The sequence below is a fragment of the Polyodon spathula genome, chromosome 13, assembly GCF_017654505.1.
Source record: "Polyodon spathula isolate WHYD16114869_AA chromosome 13, ASM1765450v1, whole genome shotgun sequence".
Lineage (NCBI taxonomy): Eukaryota > Metazoa > Chordata > Actinopteri > Acipenseriformes > Polyodontidae > Polyodon > Polyodon spathula.
This window is the reverse complement of record NC_054546.1, coordinates 37329109-37351599: the sequence shown is the minus strand read 5'-3', so window position 1 is coordinate 37351599 and position 22491 is coordinate 37329109. Positions and strand designations below refer to the sequence as shown.

The 22491-nt window shown below is 38.0% G+C and overlaps 1 protein-coding gene across 1 annotated transcript; it reads right to left on the bottom strand.

Annotated features, from left to right (window-relative positions):
- Positions 1-1952: 1952 nt before the first annotated feature.
- On the bottom strand, positions 1953-22126 carry LOC121325323 (polycystic kidney disease protein 1-like 2). Its single transcript, XM_041267753.1, has 23 exons — positions 21453-22126; positions 17536-17655; positions 16992-17038; positions 16463-16496; positions 15979-16040; positions 15260-15337; positions 14329-14496; positions 13174-13301; positions 12743-12866; positions 12213-12341; positions 11360-11582; positions 10704-10885; positions 8347-8577; positions 7795-7896; positions 6608-6786; positions 6259-6405; positions 5349-5551; positions 5026-5225; positions 4620-4755; positions 3731-3929; positions 3051-3273; positions 2786-2870; positions 1953-2250 (listed from the first exon to the last, which is right to left on the bottom strand). The coding sequence occupies exons 1-23, from the start codon at positions 21886-21888 to the stop codon at positions 2189-2191; spliced, it is 3498 nt and encodes a 1165-aa protein (XP_041123687.1). The 5' UTR covers positions 21889-22126; the 3' UTR covers positions 1953-2188.
- Positions 22127-22491: the final 365 nt, after the last annotated feature.

The window sequence follows — 22491 nt, the reverse complement described above, 5'->3', positions numbered from 1 at the left end:
AATTGAACTGTACCCTGAACTGGATGCCAAGGTCCTCTCGGGGCTCTTCCTGGACAAGAGAGACGTGATGGGACGCTCATGTTGACGGAAGCAGGATGTTGAACACTGTATGAGCCCAGAGAGGATGATGATTTATTGTGTCTGAAAATCCAACAAACAATGTTTGTTTATACATTTTAACCCCTGTTTTTCAATCTAATTTAAATCTCACCACTGCTGCAAAACATGTCAGGAGAAGTGATTATGTTGCAAACCATATATAATCACACTTCACCATTGAGACCTCATGCATGTGAAGATCTCCCACTATTAGAATCAGCTCTTTATTAAGACCTATTGGTGGTTGAAATAAAGGGGTCCCACTGACCAGTACAGAAGATATTACATTTCTGGGAATGTAATTCTGCCACTGTAAAATAGCTCCTAAGCAATGTGAGATGCCAGCATAATATTTTTACATTGTTTTAACCTTTGGATATGTAAATGATGCAGATCACATATATTACAATAATGGGTTTTTTCTGTGACTCAATTTTATTGCCAAATTCGTTTCACCGCTGGCTAGCTCCATGGTACATCTCTTTGATTTTTACATATGCATTTTTTGTTTGTTCCCCTAACATTCTTTTACCATATAATGTAAAGCAAATATGTCTTAGGATTCATCACATTTAAATTTGAAATCATCATCATGTTTATTAATAGATCAACATTTTAATGGCAAATTGTAAAAGATATGGATCGATTTCCACCTGATCGATCTACCACCTTTTGGACATCCAGACACAGGAATTACTGCAAATGGAATTTTATCTAAATCTATGGCTTTAGTATTTTTGTCCTTTTTAAAATTGTATTATCAGTAAAATACAGTGTCAAAGAGTCACCACTGCAAACCAAAGAGCAAGTGATGATTCAATTGACATACGCCAAAATGAATATACATTACACGTATTTAAATAAACAAAAACACACAGGGAGTCAAATGAAGGGTTTATTTCAATTACAAAAGACAATATACAAACTTAGTAAACAAAAATCAAATGGTTTATAATAAATAAGGCTAAAAATTAGATATGTTGTAAGAGATAACTGGCAAAATATTTCACAGATTCAGCACGTTATCCTTAACTCCATCTCCTGCCCTGTTCTAAAGTTATTTTGCGTTTGAGGTACTGTAAGAGTTTGCAGTTGTAGGTAGGTCTTGTAAGCAAAGATATCTGTACAACTTTACCTATATGGAAATTAATTTGTTTATTGACGTATCGCGCATGGTTATTTGTTAGACTGTATGCTGAATATATCTCTAGCAACTAGTGACACACAAGGTTGGAGGTCAGTGTTAAGAGGTCAGAAATAATATAGATGCCAAAAAAAAAACCTTATGTAACTACTGTATGTGGTATGAACTTCAAAAACATTTTCTGTTATTAATTTCTGTTATTTATTTATTTATTTATTTACTTAAGCTGTATCAGCTAAATTTAAACAAAATATAAAAAGTCATATTTACTATCCAACCTTATTTTCTTGACTGATTGATATACTAAATATGTACTGCAGACTCAACCATAGTGGAAAATTAAATGCCCATCAAGAAGGCTATTGTTGCCTCATGTGCCTTCAGGTATTATAGTCTCTTGTTGGTAACAATAGTCTTCCCTTGGATCAATTAATTTTCAACATAGCCCTCCTCTCTAGTCCATATTTACTTTATATATAGATATAGGATAGATAAGTTATGGTATAAATGAAATATATATCTATATCCTATCTATTAATACATTATATACATATATATATATATATTATAATATAATAGATATATATATATATATATATATTATATATAATATATATATATATATATAATATGATAGTATTTACATTAACTATGGAATAAGTTATATAACTAACTAACAATGTGTTACTATCTTAATATAAACATTTAAAAATGCAAAAAAAAAAGTCATATTTATTAGCCATTTTATTTATGTTTCTTAACCCCTGGACCTGTACAGGTTCATATGTTTGGTGGATATTGCATAATATTTCAGTCTTTAAAAACTCAGGATTTTACAGGAGACATAGTAAATATATGGAAAATGGCAACAAGGTTCACCAGTAGACTTTATGAAAAAGACTGCTAGTTATAATGAGATCTGCAAAGCAAGACACTGACGTCTTCCTATGGTCCTTTGTCCCCAGAATACACTCTTCTTTTCACTTGCTCCCAGGAACAGTTTTGATCTGTAAAATCAATGACACAGGCATTACATCCCGCAATGCTTTCATGTCGTTTTCACTACTGCCCTGACTTTACTGTATACTTCTAATGAAGCGCTCGAAAGTTAACAATGATTAGCACAGTTAATCAAATACAAGTGCACATTAAAAGCAGGTGCTACAGGAGTGTTAGAGTACTGCCTTTAACAATCACTAAATATCTGTTATATGTTTTTCTTTACATCCCTGTGATGTGAGGTACTATACACTACCCTTTCATTATCTCTGTATTGATATCTCATCATCACAATTTCACTGGTCATACCTCACTGTCACAAAACCATTATCCTTATAGATAAACCCTTACCCAAGATACCATATTGACTTTCATCTACAGTGGGCATGTACTGATGATCAGTTGAGATGTTATACTGTCATGATATAACTAGTAATGCCTACTGTCATTATCTCATTGGACAAATATATCACAGTGATTATCCCTCTTTTCAACTCTTCTATGTACGACCTTGCTGTTAATAGCTGATTGAAAATGTCTCACCTGAGAGAATTTTCTCCACCTCTTCACTTTCCTCGTCATCCATTCGCCTCAGGATAAGAGCAAAGAAAATCGCCACGCCCAAAACCTGTAAGACACACAAGGGTTAAGTTGATGAGGAAATGGCTTGCTGCTTGAACCTCCTGAATCCAAGCGAATTGCTGACTCAGGAATTCTACACTGCTTTCGACTGAGAAAGAGCTGAAACTATGTGTTGCTTTCCTTTTTTAGTGCTCATGACCCTGTTAACCCATTCCAGATGTCTCACCTTCAGCGGCTGCAGAACGAAGATGCTTTGAAACAGCGAGAGCCCCATGGAGAGCACCCATTTGATGGAGGACTCTTTCCCATATTTCAAGCCGTACAGCATGGTGAAGAAGGTGGAGATGACGCTAATGGAAACCAGCATGAACCACCCTATAAACACGAACCACCAGGGCAGACTGCATCTTTTGCCTTTCTTCTTCTTTGAGCTGGGTGGGGGCAGGGGCCTGAGAGAGACAAAGAGCAGGACATTGTTCTTCTATTGTAATTAGTAGTGGCAGTGTATAAACTACAGGAGTTTGCAGTCTTACAGCAACTGCAACTGCTCATGCTATCTGTAGTTAATAAACACAAGTGCCTTCACAGCCTTATTTTCTCATGCTTACCATTTAAAACATGTACATTAACTCACGTTAAGTTTGAGGTAACGTTTACTTGAGATTGTCTTAAATAATTAACTGTGAAAATGTGCAAATATGAATGTTCACTTCTAATTATAACAAACAATATACATCCTATTTTTATTTTCTAGAGAAACAACCAGAGATTCTGAAATTAGCTGTTTCAAGAAAAAATAAATTCGCTAAACATGCTCATCTGTGTGGTTCTGGAAACAGTTGAAGTTAAAAAAAATGGTAATATTCAAACAAAAGTTGAATATTATTTGTTACAACATTTCATTACCTCTCTGGGGCTTGCTTGGTGCACACCTGGTCCAGGTATTGCACCATCTGTTTGACACTGTTTGCAGAATAATCGTAGGCCTCAAGGGATGGGAAAAATTCTGGCCCCACCTTTTCCAGACCCTCAGACACATGCAGCAGACTGAGGCACACATATCGACTAGCATGGATCCAGTGTGGGTCACTAGGGTTCTGTTCTCCTATCACAGGAAGGAGGAACACATCAGAGTACATCACAATCAACACACACATATTCATATATTAACACACCAGTCTGATAATACACAGGAACTCTCACTAGCACACACATCCATATGCACATACACATGCTATTTTTCGAAGCTGATGAGGAGCTGCCTTTGAAAGTCATGTATGAACACTGCAATCTCAATCTTAAGATCTCCTACCCAAAAACTGAACCACACTCTAAAATATATAACCCATGAAAAATGTGGGTAAGGCCAAAGGGTTTTCTCCTGAGGACAAAATGACTCAAAGTCTTTATGCCTGATTTGTTTTATATAAAGGGTGTCCCAGAATACATGGATGCAATGGATCTGTGATGTAACTTCTAGGTTTTGTTACTAGCTGAGGTCTATAGCCAGTGTGCCCTGAATGCCCCTGACATTAGGACAGAGAGTAGGACAAAAGGGCATACATTGAAGCTGAGTAAGAGTTTAACAAGAGGTAGGAAGTGCTATTTTACACAGTTAGAAAATGCATGGCATACTTTAAATGGTGAAGCGGTAACATCCAAAACACTAGGAACATACAAAAAAAATGGATTGTTTGCTGCTAAAGTAGATCCCCTGAGCAGGGACTAATGGTATTCTAGAGAGGTATGAGCACTGATGGACCAACTCAGCACTTTTCTGATGTTCTTATGTTACCTTGTAGCTGCAGGATAAATATTTCGACGAGGTCCAGGGCCCTGTTGAAGTCAGTCCCTGAAGTAAGATCCCCATCCAGCGGTGGCACATTGTTCTTTTTATTTTTACTGAGAACATCCACTAGCGTCTTTGTGTCCTGTTCAGGAAGAGAATGACTCAATTAGGAATAGTAAAAAGTGATCCCAGATGAAAACAAGGTACAATAAAACAGTAACACATATAGTGCGATATTAAAAAGCTATGAAACCAAACTGGCACAACGTTAACATCGATTTTCTTTTTATACACAAAACAAGGGATTGCAAGGCAAGTCCTGTAAGAACATTTCTAACATGTTTTATTATCATGGCAAGTAGAGCCCACTCAAGGGTAATGGCCCCATTCTTCTCACGACTTGCACACTGACCATAAGGAGAGTTTCAAAGGCCTCGGACGGTGTCTGTGGGCATGGGCTCTTCTTCGGAAGGTCTTTGCCTTCCTTGGAACTGGGATTCCTTGGCTGGATACTGCGGAAGATGGTGATGATGAGGATGTTTATGGGAAACATGAGAAGCGCGCTTTCAACTCCAATCATTATTTCTTGGCTGGTGAACACCAATGCGCTAGCTGCAGGGGAAAAGAGACTATCAGTACATTTATTTTTTGGGGTGCTCAGTCTGAGTAATGCACACTACACTGACATAATAAGGTGCTATATCTGCACATAGTTGATTACCAGACATAACTTACTAAACTGGAAGACAACAGGGGAGTTGGGGTCGACAGGTAAATTCCAGAACATGATGTTGACAGCCATGGTACAGAGCAGGAGGGACATGCAGCATGAGACCCTCTGGACCCGGGTGAAAGGGCTGCGATGGGGTGGGTCTAGAACCGAAATCCAGATGTGCTCATCTTTGAACCCACTCGTCGTCTTGCTATGGAATATGTTCCTGTTCAATGACAAAGAGCACTGGGTTAATCAGCTGGAAGTCACCAATACTATATATATAGGGAATATTTACAGGTCTGATAGTTTGCCACCAATGGTTGCAAGTTTGCCCTTACTCCAGTGCACTGCATTGCTCTGGTCTGGACGGAACCCGTTTCTTCACTGGACCCTTTTTGGCGCACCGGGAAATTAAGTCAGAGGAAAAAATTACAGTTTACTGAAAAGTTTATTATGCTAAGTAAAGAAAACTAGGGTATTTGGATTCAAGGGAGGTATATAATGATTTTAATGTTCAATCAGCAAGTAAAGACAAGCATTACATCTGAAAAAAGTGAAACATGTACAAAATAGTTACTTTCATCCCTATCAATATTTACATTTCTGTAAGTCAAGTACTAAAGACTGAAGTCCATAATCTGAATATTTAAGTGTAAGCCCTGATGATTCAAAATCAAGTCTAAAGATTCAAGTCTAAATCTTTTAGTCCAGCTACTTCAAGTTTATGTACTGAACTTCAAGATTTAGACTTAACTTGGCCTGAACTTAAATCATTGGACCTAGACGTGAAATACCAGACTCTTCTTTGGGTAGACCTGACTTCAAATGGCATGACTCCACAATCTCAAAGAGCTTTTGCTGCTAAGTTCATGTGTTTATGTGTGAATTTCCTAAGAGAATATGGGCTGTAGTTGTGCATGCGGCTCTTACCTGAAGCTGGTAATTTCATTATTTTGCGCGGGAGTAAAGGTTCTCTGCAGTTCTCCGGTACCCTTCCCTTGGCCGATCCAGGAATTACAAAGGAAGTGCCAGTGCTGTGTCGTCTGCAGGTTCTTAACCACCACCTTGACCACGTACCTATGCACAGGTAAGTCATGATATTTAACAATGATGATTGCTTCTTGAATTGCAAAGAATAACACTGAACTAATAATGATCCTCCATTTCTCATCCAGCAGTACTCCTTACACACCTTTGCCAGTAGTAACCCCTTGTACTAGACTTAATTTCTACCTACGGTAGGAGCCAATCAAATCCTACTTCTTCCCCCTCTACTCACCAGGCAGGACAGTCCCCCGAGTTGTCGTGGCACAACCGCACTGTCTGCAGCTCCCCCAGTGAGAAGGGTGTGGTCAGAAGAAACATGTCCACCCCCCCTCTCTCGAAGACTGGCTTCTCAGGGTCAATCAGGTGGTGGGGGTCACTCTCTCCCTCTGAGCCAATCAGAGTCACCACCACCTGCAGTGAGAAAGAGAGAGTCATTCTGTGGGTTTTCGGGTCAAGATTGAAATGTGCTTGGTGCATTATTAGTAGAAACTCCTTGACTGTAGCCAGAACCATTATCCCAAAACTAAATTCCCACAAAAGTTGACCTGTGAAAAAAGTTTAAAAAAATAAACAAATCCCAAAACATGAAAACACCTGTAAACACTGTTACAGCTTGACCTGAGATTATATAAATGATCCTCTATCTTTACCATTGTGGTCTAAAGGCCTGTTTACTGTATATCTATATAAAATGCTTTAATATGTGACCACGTCCTCTTTCTGCTTTGCCAGGACAAGAGCGCTCATGTTAGAAAGACTTTAGTTATTTGCAAAGAGATATGACTACAAATGAAGCTTCAGCAGTTGTCCACACAGACACACACCTGTCTGCTTCGCTGTATCTCTGTCCAATAGCAAACACTATTGTCTGCTTCTTCATTGTCTCACTGAAATCTACAGGCAATGGAATCTGATCCTTGTTTTACCATTAATAGTATTCACTAAATCAATTTAAAAAAAAAAAACAACTAGGATGGGATTGGCAGCCCTTGGGTCACACTCACTCACACACACAAGGTCTCAATGACTTTTCACGCTTCCAGTAATTACCAGTAATTGCAATTACTATTAATATTAGTCATTTTTAAGCATTTTTTTAATAAGTAAAAAGATGCTCATCAGTTCTTGTGGCAAATTCTTATGCAATACAGCTGAGTGCCAGCACAATCCAGTGCTCAGGGTATTGCCAAAAAAACAAAAGTCAAGATGACGCTTGATCTTACTCATGTAAAGACACTTTGTATGGTCTCATCTAGGATGCAAATATCTACAACAGACAGAATAAATTCAATGCAGCCTTTGAGTAACTGCAATTAGAATCACATACTGTATAATATCATAACGATCACTATAAGGAGGGAGCAGTAAAAAAAAAAAAACCCTGAAGAAAATTCAATTTGAAACTTCTTCATTCCTCACCTTGGCAGAGGTGCCAGCTCCACGCCGATGCCCTGTGTACACAGTCAGCAGGTAGCGGTACTGAGCGCAGGGGTTTTTGTCAGTCAGAAGGGTCAGGTTCCTCTGAAAACCACATGGAGATGCCCAGAATTACCAGAGAACCAGACACATACAAAGATCATGCACATGTTTGAATAAGTCATAATAGTGCATAATATTTATAAATGATTTATAAATGACTAAAAAGTCATGTTTTCTTTATTTGTGAGGTTATTTCAACATACATTCCCCCTCTGGAGAAACTAGTGGAACTAGTTTGGTGGTCACAACCTAGCCCCTAGCCTACATCAAGCCTATATTGACAAATGCAGTTTTCAGGAATGTAGCAAGAAAGCAATATTTGGCAACACAGAGTTAATCCAGTTTATACTTATGCTTCAATGGAAGTGTCTGCTTGAGAGAAACCTAGGTAAGTATGATTTTATTTTGGGGGGGATACCAATTTTGACAAACCACACTACCGCGTGTGTGAGGTTCAACATTCTACTGCTCCACAGCCTCCAGATGGTTTACCTTCTTGACCGCCTTCCTGTCCTCCCACCAGGCCCAGGCCACCGTGACAAGGTAGAGGGCGTAGAAGGCAGAGACCAGCAACACCACCACATAATTCTGATTGATCGTGGAGAAATACTCGGCCGTGCGCGACAGGTCCACCGTGTTGGGCATGACGAAGTACGAGCTCCCGAAGAAAGTCAGGTGGTTGCACAGGCAATGCATCTCCCTGGGCTGAGAGAGTATGCCAACCTGCCGAGAGACGAGGGGTTAAACTCAAAGCAAAAACCCAGAGAGAAGACAAGGTGTTTGAAACATTATGTTTGCATATTTAAGATGGTTGTCAACTTACAACATGTTGAAAATATTGTTGCTTATAAATCTTTTTCTTCCCTGAGCTGCATATAGGAGAAGAAGAAGAGGGCCAGACAGAGTGGCTGGAAAGCACCACACATGTTATTGCAAAAGAAACTTGATGCTTCGTAAATAAATGATACCTTTTACTTGCTGAAATAACTGTCAGACCATTTGTTTAACAACAAGTAAAATGCAAATAGGCAATTTATGTTGGAATTTGAGGCTGTGTGTTCCAGTGGTTAAAGAACAGGGCTTGTAACCAGGCGGTCCCCGGTTAAAATCCCAGCTCACTCATTGACTCACTATGAGACCTTGAGCGAGACATTTAACCTCCTTGTGCTTTGTCTTTTGGATGAGACGTTGTTGTAAGTGACTCTGCAGCTGTTGCACAGTTCACACCCTAGTCTCTGTAAGTCGCCTTAGATAAAGGCATCTGCTAAATAAACAAATAATAATTATAATACTAATACTAATACTACTACAACAACTAATACTACTACTACTAATCACTGGAACTGCCAGGCAGTTTTACAGCTTCCAAGCTCAGTACCAGTTGGAAATTTTGGCAAGCTGTAGCATTGCAGCACAGGTGTCATCAACAGGTCAGTTTTATGGAGAAGTTTCAATTCAAAATATTGCATTAGTTCATTATCTCACGATGCTTTATAACTTTAAACACCATAATAACCATGACCCTATCTACACATAGTAAGGAGTTATAAGCTAATTTTACATTTAACTTTAAGGAGAGGTCAAAGGTCACAATCAAAGTAATTTTTTTAATAGAGCATATACGGGTTCCTAAATGTGTTTCATAGTAATGATAAGCCTATGTGCACTGTAAGTTTTACATTTGACCTTAGAGAGGTCAAAGGTCACAGGCAAGGTGATTTTTGGATAGAGCATATACGGGTTCCTATCTGTGTTCGATAGTAACAATTAACCTATATACACTGTAAGGAGATATAAGCTAGGTTTACATTTTAAATTAAGGAGCGGTCAAAGGTCGCAGGCAAGGTGATTTTTGGATAGCGTACATATGATTTCCTATATATGTTCCATAACCTATCTGCATTAACCATTAATCTATCTGCACTTTGTAAGGAGTTGTAAGCTAGTTTTACATTTGACTTAAGAATTTTTCAACTTCTTCTTCAGGTTGTCATCTTGCTTTATGCACAAACACCATTTCTGAAAAATCAATTGTATTGACACAGGGATGATGCTTGTCAACTTTGGAGTTAATCAACTAAACCGGTTTTAAATTTAAGAACGAAATGTAGGTCTGGCCACCATCTTGTTTTACGATTGTTTTATCATTTTGCGATAATTGAATTCCATTGTCCCTAGGATGATGCCTACCAAGTTAGGAGTTAGTTGGTTAAATGGTTCCCAAGAAGAAGATTTTGAAAGGTTTTTCCAAAAAATGCGTCAGGCTTTGGTTGACGCAGGAGCACAATTTTTTTATCATCTGAACTGTAATCTACACGGGATGATACCTGCTACGTTTAATAAATAATAAATAAATTTAAAATATCAAAAAATCTTTACAATAACTATAGGCTTCCCATGCAAATTCAGCTGGCTTTAGCGCTTTAGGAAAATATAAATGTATACAATGAACAGAGTAAATATGATCCAATTTTGATTTTATTAACCTGTCACTGGATGTAGAAATAAAAACTGATCTCACGAATTCTTCTTTAACTAAAACCCCTTTGCCAAGCTTAAATTAATTAAATTGAGACCCACGTTTCTTGCAAGACTCACTGTTTGTTTACATACAATATATCATTATACAGTAAACTAAACATAATTCTGTTATTAACTGACAGTTATTCTTTTTCATAAAAAAAGTATTTGGGGATTGTTAGATACCAAGGCAAGTGAACACAGTTTCTTGAGTGTGGTAACATGTGCAGCAAATTCCCTCCCTCAGTTGTTCTGAACAGCTCACCTGTCCCAATACTTCTTGGAGTGTACATTTTGATGCTATGAATAGGTGTGTGTGAGAGACTGACCTTACAGCCATCTTCGCTCCAGTCCAGGCTGCCTGGATTCCAGAACAAACAACGAGAGGTGAAGGACATCACCCTGATGGTTAGGTTTTCCTTGTCCATGTAATTAATTGGAGTGACCTTGAGGTACCAGGTTCCCATTCCTAAATTCAGCATCTCTGGAGTCAGCAACCAGCGATAATCAGCTGAGCGAGAGAGAGAGAGTGAGAGAGGAAAGCATTAAATGAATCGAACAGAATTGAGAGGGGAAACAGGAGACTGGAAGAGAAAATCAAGAAGAGTGAGAGAGAGTGGGAGCTTGAGACAGTTTGTTTAATGTATCATGCCAATGAAGCATTATTGAATAGAAAAAAATGTAAACAATGTGTCCAATTGTTCAGGCAGGTATAGATTTCATTATTCACAGGTTTAAAAGAAAGTTAACAAAGAGATCCACCATAATGCTTTTCATATAACATAAAGAAATGTCTTTGGAAATTATGATAAATTTCAACAGGAATACGAAGCAGTTTATTCACTCTATAAGGGAATTCATTTGTAAAGATTTGGGGTGAGGTAATGGGGATTAAATGCAGAGTTACACAAAGGGTTGAGCTGTGTGGGTGGTACCTTTGGCAGGGTGGCTGTTTGGTGGTATTTGTGTCAACCTGGGTACTTACCTGGATTTTTAAATGACAGGTTGGTGGTGAAGTGGTACTTTGTGGAGGTGGGTTTGAACCCTCGTGCCAGGTGCATCTGCAGGACGATGGTTTTGCTGGGCTCCACAGTGAGAATGACTGTATCACTGGGCTTGGTGATGTTTAAGGTGATGATGATAGGGTTCCCGGGGGTGCTAAGAAATTTTGAGGGGGGGGTTCGAATCTCTGGACGGGGAAGGATAATCTGGACAGACAGAGAGACAGTGTCACAACAAAACAATTACCCTAGCATGGTATTATTGGTGGGGAGGGTGGTGTAAATGACCAACAGCTAAATCTTTATATCATGACCCTTAAACTAATAACCCTGCTAACCCATGAATTACCTACGAATAACCTACCACTGCATGCATGTTCTTTTTGATTCTATTGTTGATTTGGCTTTGATCACTTGCTATGCAAAAAATTCTTGTGACAAGGCTGATTGTCAGTGAGTGAGTTAGGGAAGCACAATGCTTCAACTATAGGGTTCAGAGCACAGCACAATGCACAATGCTTCACCTGTAGGGTTCAGAGCACAGCACAATGCACAATGCTTCACCTGTAGGGTTCAGAGCACAGCACAATGCTTCACCTGTAGGGTTCAGAGCACAGCACAATGCACAATGATTCACCTGTAGGGTTCAGAGCACAGCAAAATGCTAATATGCACTGCCATCTCACTTCTACTACCATCTCCCCAATGCTACTGTATTTATGTATTCTGGGAACAGGGTACCCATCGAAACAAGCTGCAGCTTTTTATCATTCAGCTAAACACATTTTATAGAAGGACACTTGCACTTTCCTTTCTTACTCAGTACCCTCTTTGTACCTCAATATAGTTTGTAAGGTTGCGCAGGGCGATCTGTTGTCCACCAGAATTCATTGACAGGCTGGCCACAGTACCTGTGATGTTCTCCTTTGATGGCCAGGTGAAGGGGTTCTGATTAAAGCTCGTCATCTGAGGAGATGCATGAATAGTGTTAGTGACCTGACCGAACGTAATTTAGACAGACAGACACACGGACGGACAGTCAATCAGTACTTTAGCTGACTGGATGTACTGCTGATAGTAATGAATTACTGGTTATTGTAATTCACTTCATTTTGATCTTTCTCAAAAGATCATTTTAAACTTGGCTGTTTTTTTTCCAGGTCTTTTTTCAGGTTTTAGACCTTGATGTAGTTCTGCGCTATGGACCAAGATCCTTGATGTTTAAACATTGAATACGTTTCAAACAACACTTTTCTCTATGCTACTTGGGAATAATATTGAAACGAATAGAGGGTACTACCAGGTAGAAAGACAGACAAAGAGACATGCAAACAAATAGAGGAAAAAACACTGTTGGTCAAACAAACCTGTATTTTGATTTCCTGGAGCGTCTTTATTTTTTCCTTCAGGGTGTCAGCATCAGGCAAAATAAAGCTTGCATGTCTGTTACTGATAAACACTTTCTTGCTGCCCAGCTCCTGTAATATTTCACTACAGAACAAGAGAAATGTGGGTAAATAAATCAGAGAAACACATTTAACTAGACAGCTCCCATCACTAATGTAAAAATAGTAAATGTATGTTTTGTTTTTGTTTTTTTAAGTGAATATAATTAGTATAACACAGAACATGAACATAGGCACACTGTTTTCTTTGAAATGCAGTTACTCTTTTGGCTTCATATATAATCCCCCTAATAGTTGAGGTTGAGTGCAAATGCAAAGTGTGGGAGGATATTGTATACATCCACTGTGGAAATGTCAGCAGACCAGCAGAATTGCTCTATATCGCCCCCTACCTGGAGATGTAGGAGCTGAAGAATGCAGTGTTGGTGATGAAGGGAGGATCCCTAGACTTAATTGCATTCAGTTTTGCCAGATCGATATTATCAATGATCTTCATATACAGATCTGAAAGTATTTCAATCTGGAACAACAAAGCATCGAACAACAAACTTGAAAGTGATACAGACTATTGGGGACCACATGTATTCTCAGGATTTATAGAATGTTCTAGCTATCGTCCGCCGTCTCTCTTGAATGCTGACATACAAATTTATGCTAAGTGTTTAGTCAGTCAGCTTCACCACAATCAGACGGGGTTTATGAAAGGCAGACTTGCTTCAGATAATTTGCGTCGTTTGCTTCGTGTTATAGATCTGGCTGAGGGATCGCCCTTGCCCCCCCCCCGTTCTGTTATTAGATGCTGAAAAAGCCTTTGACAGTGTGGAATGGGATTCTTTGTGGGCTGTATTGCAGCATTTTAGGTGGATGATTTATTGTTATATCTTGCAGATATATCTAATTCCTCAATCAACTGGTCTAACTCCACTTTGCTGCCCTTATATCTTCCTGCTACACTTGAATACTGCTGCAGATAAAAAGGCACTGTTGTTTGAGTAAGATCAAGTGTAGATTATGGCATTTCTCACTAGCATTTCATTCAATTAATTAAGGAATATTCTTTCCTTGGTATTTTAGTTATAATATTTTATTGTATCTTGTTGTAATTTTCTTGTTTTTGTCTTGATATTATGTTATTTTTCTGTATTGCTGTGATATCCTTTGGTCTGTACTGTCTCCCCCACTTCCCTCTTCCCAAGGGGTGGGGAAAAGAAAGAACAAATTAATAAAAATAATTGTTCACAAACAAATTTTTTTTTTAAATCTGGAATTATCACTTAGTGGACAAATTGTAATAATCCGTCTCACTGTGGGAAACAAAAGCATTCTGACTATATTTATGAATGAGATGAAGAATAGGTTTTTTAAAATAACAGTTATGGTAGTACATTTTTTTTTTTTTGGTTGACATCAATATCAGCTTGAGTATTATTTGAGAGTAAAAAAAACCACAATTTTTGGTGGGGGGAGTACACCCCCACCCCGGGGGACGGGGGACGGCACACTCTTATGACGGATATTGGCTTATATAACCGTATAACCTATCATACCTCTTTAGAGGTGACATTTGGTTTAGGGCAGACAGATCTGGAGGATACTAGGATTGAATTGGCTCCTTTGATGATAAATTCAGTCGTCTTGTTTAGGACTGAATCAGAGATGACCTCTCCGGAAAGGAGCATGGCAGAGCTCTTCAACAAGATGTTCATGTACTGGAGCTGTAGGGGAAGCAATGTCAGTTAAATATATGACCACATTCTCTTTTATCTTTTTATTTTTATTTATTTATTAATTTTTATAGAAAAGATAAAAGAGAGATAAAAAAGCAGCTGATCCTTTTCTTGTTTAGCTTCAGGATTTTCAAATACAACACTGGATAAAGAGAAATAGACTTCTGTCTTCTGGTACAGAATCATCTTCTCATTAAAATAGGAAGTGATTTGGCACTGTACTAGGAAGGAGCAGCAATACAAAATAATCCTAAATTGGGTAATGTCCAAGGCTCCAAGTTCTCTGTATTGAACTGAACAGCAGAGGGCTGTGCACAGGAGAAGATTGTGCTTACCGGGTAGCAACAGCCATGGAAGCAACGTCATTACCAATTATGGAATTTTCTGTTTTGCTTCCTAATAGCGAGTTGAAATTATAGTGAAGTCTTAAATATATTATTTCACTGTGGATGAAATGAATGGAAAGCCTAGTACTCCCCCAGTGAGGCCACCCATCTGATTCACTTGAAAATAAAGCGTACAGACACAGCATCAATAGTATTATGACCATGTTTATTTGGTTATGTTTGCAGTCAATCACACACAGGCAAATGTCTGTAGACCATGCATTATTTAATAGATGATGGGATTTCCAGCACCAGCATATAAATATAAATAAATAAATAAATAAATAAATAAAAACACCCTGTTTAACCAGTAGAGTGACTGTACAGGATATATATCTATGTAAGTATACACACGCACACTTTACCTTGTAAGTAAATGAAGCTTGTTCAACTTCCTTTTCTGCCACGTTCAAAAAATTCTCAGCCAACTCCAACATATCTTCCTGTTTAGTGGTGAACACATTGGATTACTAATCAGCAGGTTGTGTGGTCAAGTGGTTAAATAAAAGGGGCTTATAACCAGGAGGTCCCTGGCTCAAATCCCAGGTCAGCCCCTGACTCCCTACATGACCCTGAGCAAGCCATTTAGCCTCCTTGTGCTCCATCTTTCAGGTGAGACGTTGTTGTAAGTGACTCTGCAGCTGATGCATAATTCACACACCCTAGTCTTGTATCTTGTAAAGCGCTTTGTGATGGTGATACACTATGAAAGGTGTTATTTAATTATTTTTTTTTAATGTAAGGTCTAATAATACTTAAATATTATTATTATTATTATTATTATTATTATTATTATTATTATTATTATTATTATTATTATTATTATTATTTATTTTTAAAATAACAGTATAACAGTAACATAGCATTTTCGCTTTGGGGGAAAATTCAGTAAGAGTTACTATCCATTTTATTCTATACGAGATAAACTTCTGTTCATGTAAGGAACCTTATTAAAGAGTGCTTATCCCTTCTGAACAACTTAAACATCTGGCCTGCACCCGATGGATGTGGAAACTCTCTCACGAAGGAATTGCAGTCGGTTGGCAAGAACAGAACTTATAACGGATACCCCCACACATTTTACCTGGACAATTGCGAGGATGCTGAAGTTTGGTTTCCTCATGTTCTCCATGGTTATGTTCAGAGCTGTAGAGGAAAGAGGACAGTGTTAGCGGAGAGATAGGGAGGCTTCATCCAACGAAGCATGTTTGTGTTGTCCGCCCTTTCAAGTAAGCTGCTTAAAGGACTGAAGCCTGATTGAAGAATTTTTCTAAATAGCTAATAGTGCACGTCAGGTAGGATTTATTGAATTATTTCTGAAAATCTCATTAACATAGAACTGTTTAAGGTACATGAAATAAATTGACTTTCTGAGTTACAAGAAAATCTGAAACAGGTGGACTTACACTAAAGCACCTTTTTATACCCTCCTAAAGTGGCAAACTAGCAAATTAAATATCAAATGAGTCATCTTTCATATTAGGTTTAGTCTGATAATCTGATTTGTTGCATAAAAAATGTCAGCTTTTCTGAGCAGACCCGTTCAGCTTCGGATTGGTTATCCCTACCTCTCAGGAATCGACTTGTATCAGAATTCGATGTCTGTAAAAAAAAAAAAATTTAAAAACCATTCAGCAAAGCTAACTAAAGGTGGTTTTGAACAGGTATATCTGCACAGTTAACCCTGTCTGTTATGATAAAACGTCACATTCGAGTGGAAACAGAACCGTTCATCTCACATTTCTCAGGCTTAAAGTGAAGTTTACTTCACAAAGAGTCCTAAATGTAAAAAGGACGTACGGTTTTAAAAAGTAACTCTTTTTAACAGTACAATCAATCAAGTTGGTTCTGAATGTTTTCCAAAAGCTGTTGCATTTCTGCATGCTTTCCTAATGATGGTTTAACTACAGTTCTGATGTAAGTATTAAATTATAACAAGCCCGTTAACTCTGAAGTTCACAGTAAAATAAGGAAAATACAAGCAAACTTTAATATTCTTATTCGGTTTACACCTGCATTGAACACTACTTGTTGTCTGCAGTAATGCAAATACCCATGCTCTCAGAAGTTCTGTCCAAACACAGAGAAAGTCCTTACCTGTGTAGCATTATTGTCACGCTTCTTCCGGATTGCTACCTCATATTCTGGGAGGGGGCAAAGTTTTTAGTGATTCTAGCACTGGTTTAAATATTTATTTTTTAAAACAACACACACACACACAAAGTATCTGGAACACTTTATTTCAAAGTTGTACTTTCAGCTCTTCTTAATCTTAATGACTGTTTATGATGATTTCACATTAGTACTGATAATAAATGTGAAAGGTATCTTTAAATAATGTCTTCTTCATACGTGCTGTTAATTGAAGCATTATAAAGGTGTCTGCTGGCTTTGAGTTTTGTTGTGTTTGCTTCGATCATTATTTATCTGGAATTGCCCCCTTCAATTGTAGGAGCTGAGTGTTAGGAAAAGGAAAATCTCTATACAAAATCACAGGTTAACAAGAGGTGGAAACTACACCCCCTAGTGGTCATTTTTCACTCTCATCCTCTGCTGCCCTTGTGTTACTGGGTCCCTGGGTGCCATTGGCGACTCTAAATTACTTGAATATATTTGTGGAGGGTGTGCTGGCATGGCTTACCTTTCTGGCAGACAAAGTAGAGCCTCAGATTGCATCTGGATGTGGTCACTGACTGGAAAGTGGGGTTGAGGATGACGTAGGTGCAGAAGGAGTCGCTGTCAGAGGCTGAAGGGACAACTCCTGACCGCCGCAGCCAGAGAGGAACACAAAGTTAGAGTGGAGTCTTACTGACCCCAACAACTTTGCGCAATATCCGCAAATAACTTTAGAATCAACTCATTCCGTTTTACTAAGGCAATATAAAAAGAATAATGGTAGCAAGTAATTACTGAGGGCATGATCTCTGGAACACAATAGTGAGCATCAGTGCACTAAAACACAACCAAAATGCAGTATCAACCATCCTAAAGAAACCACGTTAAACCCCCATGCATACACATGCATCATGATACACTGAGACTCATTGGCACGTTTTATTAAGAAAAGTCTGTTAAAGGCTTAACTGAGAATTAAAGTAGCTTAAGTTTATTAACAAAAGAACAACCCCTTACCCCTGCTTTTAAGACCCCATTGAACTGGTCACTATACTGACCTTACATGTTATTCTCTACGTGCCCTCAAACCTGATACAAATGATGACAATTTAAATAGAAAGGGTATTTAAAATGCATACAAAGCACATGCAAAGCTGTAACTAGTTGGCATTTGGAAACCAATGCTACGTAGTGAACTGTTTGGCTTATCCCCGTGGCAATTCAGTCATGGCCAGGTCATACCCCCCCACAATGACTGCCAGAAATCACTTCTCATTTGATTGGAACCAAGCCCAGGTCTCTTGTGTACTACAAAGCAATACACCAGCTAGTCTACTCCTTGACAGATGTATTCACTTGTAGTCTTTTAGTCCATTCCAAGTCCATAAAAAAGGAACACTAAAACACTTCTCATCTACACAATGCATCTAGTGTACTTGACTAGAACAGTCTCCCAATGTAAATCTTTGACTCTGCCATATGTTCTCTACTCCTTGTACACTCGCTGCATCCCTTGGTTATTGCTTATGTATGAACCAATACTCACTGGCAAACAATGGAATTACTATGTTACCATTTCACTACTAGTTTGCAACCCTATCAGACCAGTGCAATATAATAATAACAATCTTATACTTATCTTTGAATTAAAACAGATACTGTAAAACTTTACTCTCACGTGCTTCCACCACAAGCTCAGACCACATGCTAATTTTACATGGAGCTGTGTGGTTCTGCTGTCACAAGCTGGGACAACAGAAACATTAGGCTGTAGTTCTGGGGTAAGGCATGTAACACAGTCACTGAGAACGATTTCTGTACAGGTGCACGCCGTCTTTCGCAGGACTACATTTTAAACACTTATAACAGATTGCCACAGTCGTTTTTAAAAGTAATCTGGCTGTTTAAGATGTTGTACCAAGCATGGAACAACATTGACATTGTTACCCATGGATTATACCCTGCTTAACAATATTTCTACTGTATGTGACTCATCATGCTTATCGGTGCTTTACCATGATTTCACAATATTTTGCTTTACTGAACTTTGCTATGCTTTTCAAATTGTATACTACAATACACTTTTTGTCTTTTTATCATTTATTTTATATTACAAGGTGTCAAATCATGTTAGTTTCTGGCCCTCACTACCTGTCAAATAAGATGTCAGTTTCAGTCAGAACCACGGGGTTGCTCAAACAAATGACATGCTTCTAAATGAAATGAAAATAACGTAAATCCGATTAAACAAAAAAAAAAACAAACAAAATGGCATTCCTTTGAATCTCAAATGGTAGTGTTCAAATACAGTCATATACAGCAAGAAGCCTCAGAACACACATATCAGGTATGATAGGGTTAAATGCAAAAAAGTCAAATGAGTCTTTTGAGTTTTCCGAAGATGGAAATGCTATGGAAATGATGGAAATAGGCCCCACAGTGTTGCCTCACACTCAACACAGGGCAGAGGTGACCTGCAGTGTCTGATTTCAGAGTGCATGGGAATCACAGTTGTGTGTGCAAAGGCGACAAGGGGCAGCATGCAAATGTGTGTGCGAGTGGGTTTGTGTGCCTGCCTTTTTGTATCAGTGAGGATTATTTTGGACCAGTTAGTTCTCACAAGTGTTTAGATATCATATAGTAATCTGTACCATACCGAAATGAAGCGTCTGCTCTTTGTTTTATTTTTTTTGATCTTCCCATCTGATAGAAATGATCCAAAGAGCCACTACAAAATAAATATGGTCACAATTAAAAGTTGTGAGCTTTCATCACCAGAACTATTTCTTTCACCCAGTAGATTTATCATGAAAAATTGGTACAGTGTGTGTTGCCACATACCAGGCATGGTCTGGCAGTGGTTCACCGTATTAAAGCAAAGTTGACCATGTTAATAGTTCATGATTTAACCACAAAAGATGGTTTCAAATGTCTAGCTTGTTGAAGCAACATCACAATATGTTGCTTTAATTACAAAACAATCAGCAATAATTACAGTATCTGAAAAAAACTTTTTAAATTTGAAAATATATAGATAAAAAACGTTCACTTGGCATCAAGTTCAGATTAAAGTTTTTTCTTTAAAAATAGAAAGTATGCACTTGGTGGTTGCTTTTTCTTATCTCAGAAATTTGCTTAATTAGCCCCCCTTATATATATATATATATATATATATATATATATATATATATATATATATATATATATATATATATATATATATGATGTATTATTATTTTGGATTATTAATTAATTTTGTATTCCTGTTACTGTATTTCTTTGTGTGTTTTAGAGCTCCCACTATTCATTTGTATCCATTTGTTCTTGTATTACTTTATTTTCTGGAAAACAAATATTAAACAATTGTTAAAAAAATATAACATAAAAGTACCAATGCTAAACTATAATAGAAACAGGACTAGAAATCAGAATTCACATAAAAGCCCATACGATAGGCATTGGGGGGTGGCTAAGCTACCTCAAAGCTGCAGTTTATTCTAGAAGGAATGCAAAACAGTTCATGAAACCTATTTACTAAGACTTAACTCAGGGTTTTGATTAATATAATTGAGTGTTATATTTAGAACGCTGCTGTTGTTTTTTTTCCCCACTGCAGTGTTGAAAAAGTTTAATGAATACCAAACTTACTGTTATTTAAAAGAAAACAGTATAGACAGGGCTTTCAGTCAAGTCAACTTTAATGAATAAAATGCAGTTACATTGATTATTCATGAAACAGCTGTTGGCTGTTGTTAAGACAGTCAACAACAATCTAATAAAGTTTCTTCAGTTTATAGATACACCATGGGCATTCACAGAGCACTGTAGTTATTCCACGAATGAGGACTGCCGATAACCCACAAGCCACCAAAAGGGATGAGTGGTCTGTTTACAGCTCTCCTGTTGAGTGAAATAACCACAGCACTCTAGGAACGTTCATGGAGTATTCTGTTTATATAACTGTGGAAAATGAAGTAACCCTAAATAAATGTAATCCATAGACGTGTGATTCTCCCGGTTATTCGGTCGCTGAATTTAAATGAATGAACGAAAGTCAGATTCCAAAATTGGGATCCGGTAAGAATTATATTCATTCAGGATCACCGACTATAAAAACAAACAGTGGATGCCAGATATCTCAAAGCTTGTTGTATAAATAACAGTATTTTATTCATAAAAACACATTCTTTACTCAAGGCTTTTGTGAATAGAGACCAATGCTTTAAAATTAACAATACCAGTAATTTAGAAGGTCACGTTCTACCAGTCAAAAAATTCTTTTTGGAAATATTAAGTTTCAAATTTGGACTCAGTTAGAAATCTTTCCCTCTCTCTCTCTCTCTCTCTCTCTCTCTCTCTCTCTCTCTCTCTCTCTCTCTCTCTCTCTCTCTCTCTTTTTTTTTTTTTTTTCTCACTCTATTGAATTGTTTAAGGGAAGCTTACCGGTTGGTTTCATTTTCAAATTCTCCCCATCTGACAGGTCCTGCCCGACCCACCATGCCTGGTCTTGGCCCAGATGTTGACTAAGGAACTCCTTTGTCTCCCCATCAGTATAGTGGAACAGATTCTCTCCTTTGCTGATACAAAACTTCTGGGCTTGTGTCCAGGACATGGGCTCCTTGACAAACTTGTAACATGTGCCCCCAAATTTCAAATCTTCCTTAGGACAGGTGTCCCCCTGTACTGTAGGGGTGTTACACCCCAAAACCAGAATAAGGGTGGCAGCTAGGGCCGCCGAGGGCATTGATCTCTGAAACATCACTCTGAGTGTACTGTGAGGCGCTCTTGCTGTGCTGCTGTATGTGTGTGTCCAGTCCAATGAGGTAGTGTGGCAGGACAGACGCAGCCTCCAAACCAGTTCTCCTCCTTCTTTTCTCATGAAAGTCAGGAAGATGCTAACAGCCAGCCCTCTCACTTATTAGGCAAATTCAATGGTCTTTTCCCTTCCCTGTTTGCAAACAGCTAATGGTTGGTGTTGGAATACCCTCAGATACAGATTTATTTAGATTTTTAGCTCCCAATTGGTTATTTGTGCATCAGAGAAAAAAAAAAAAACAGAACTGGAATTGCAAAAACAAAGGATTGTGAACTATTCCATAGAAAAAGTGTTAATACAATGCATTTACCATATTTTACAACCACAATGTTCAACTTTATATATATATATAGAGAGAGAGAGAGAGAGAGAGAGAGAGAGAGAGAGAGAGAGAGAGAGAGAGTTGTTTATTTTTATTAATTTGCTTTATTATTTTTAATTAATAAAAAAAAGGCATAGGTGTAGAAAGATGAAAAGGCTTTTCAGTTTGTTTCTATGGTGGTCTTCTTTTCTCTGTGTGGAGTTGTTGTCCAGGATTCCTCCTTCTTTACTGGGTCCCCCTCCGCCATGGGGGCTCTTCATGTGACCCCAGATCCTGTCAAATTCGTTTGTTTTTTTTTTTTTTTTTTTTTTTTTTTTCATAATTCAGAAAGTAGTTTCTCAAGA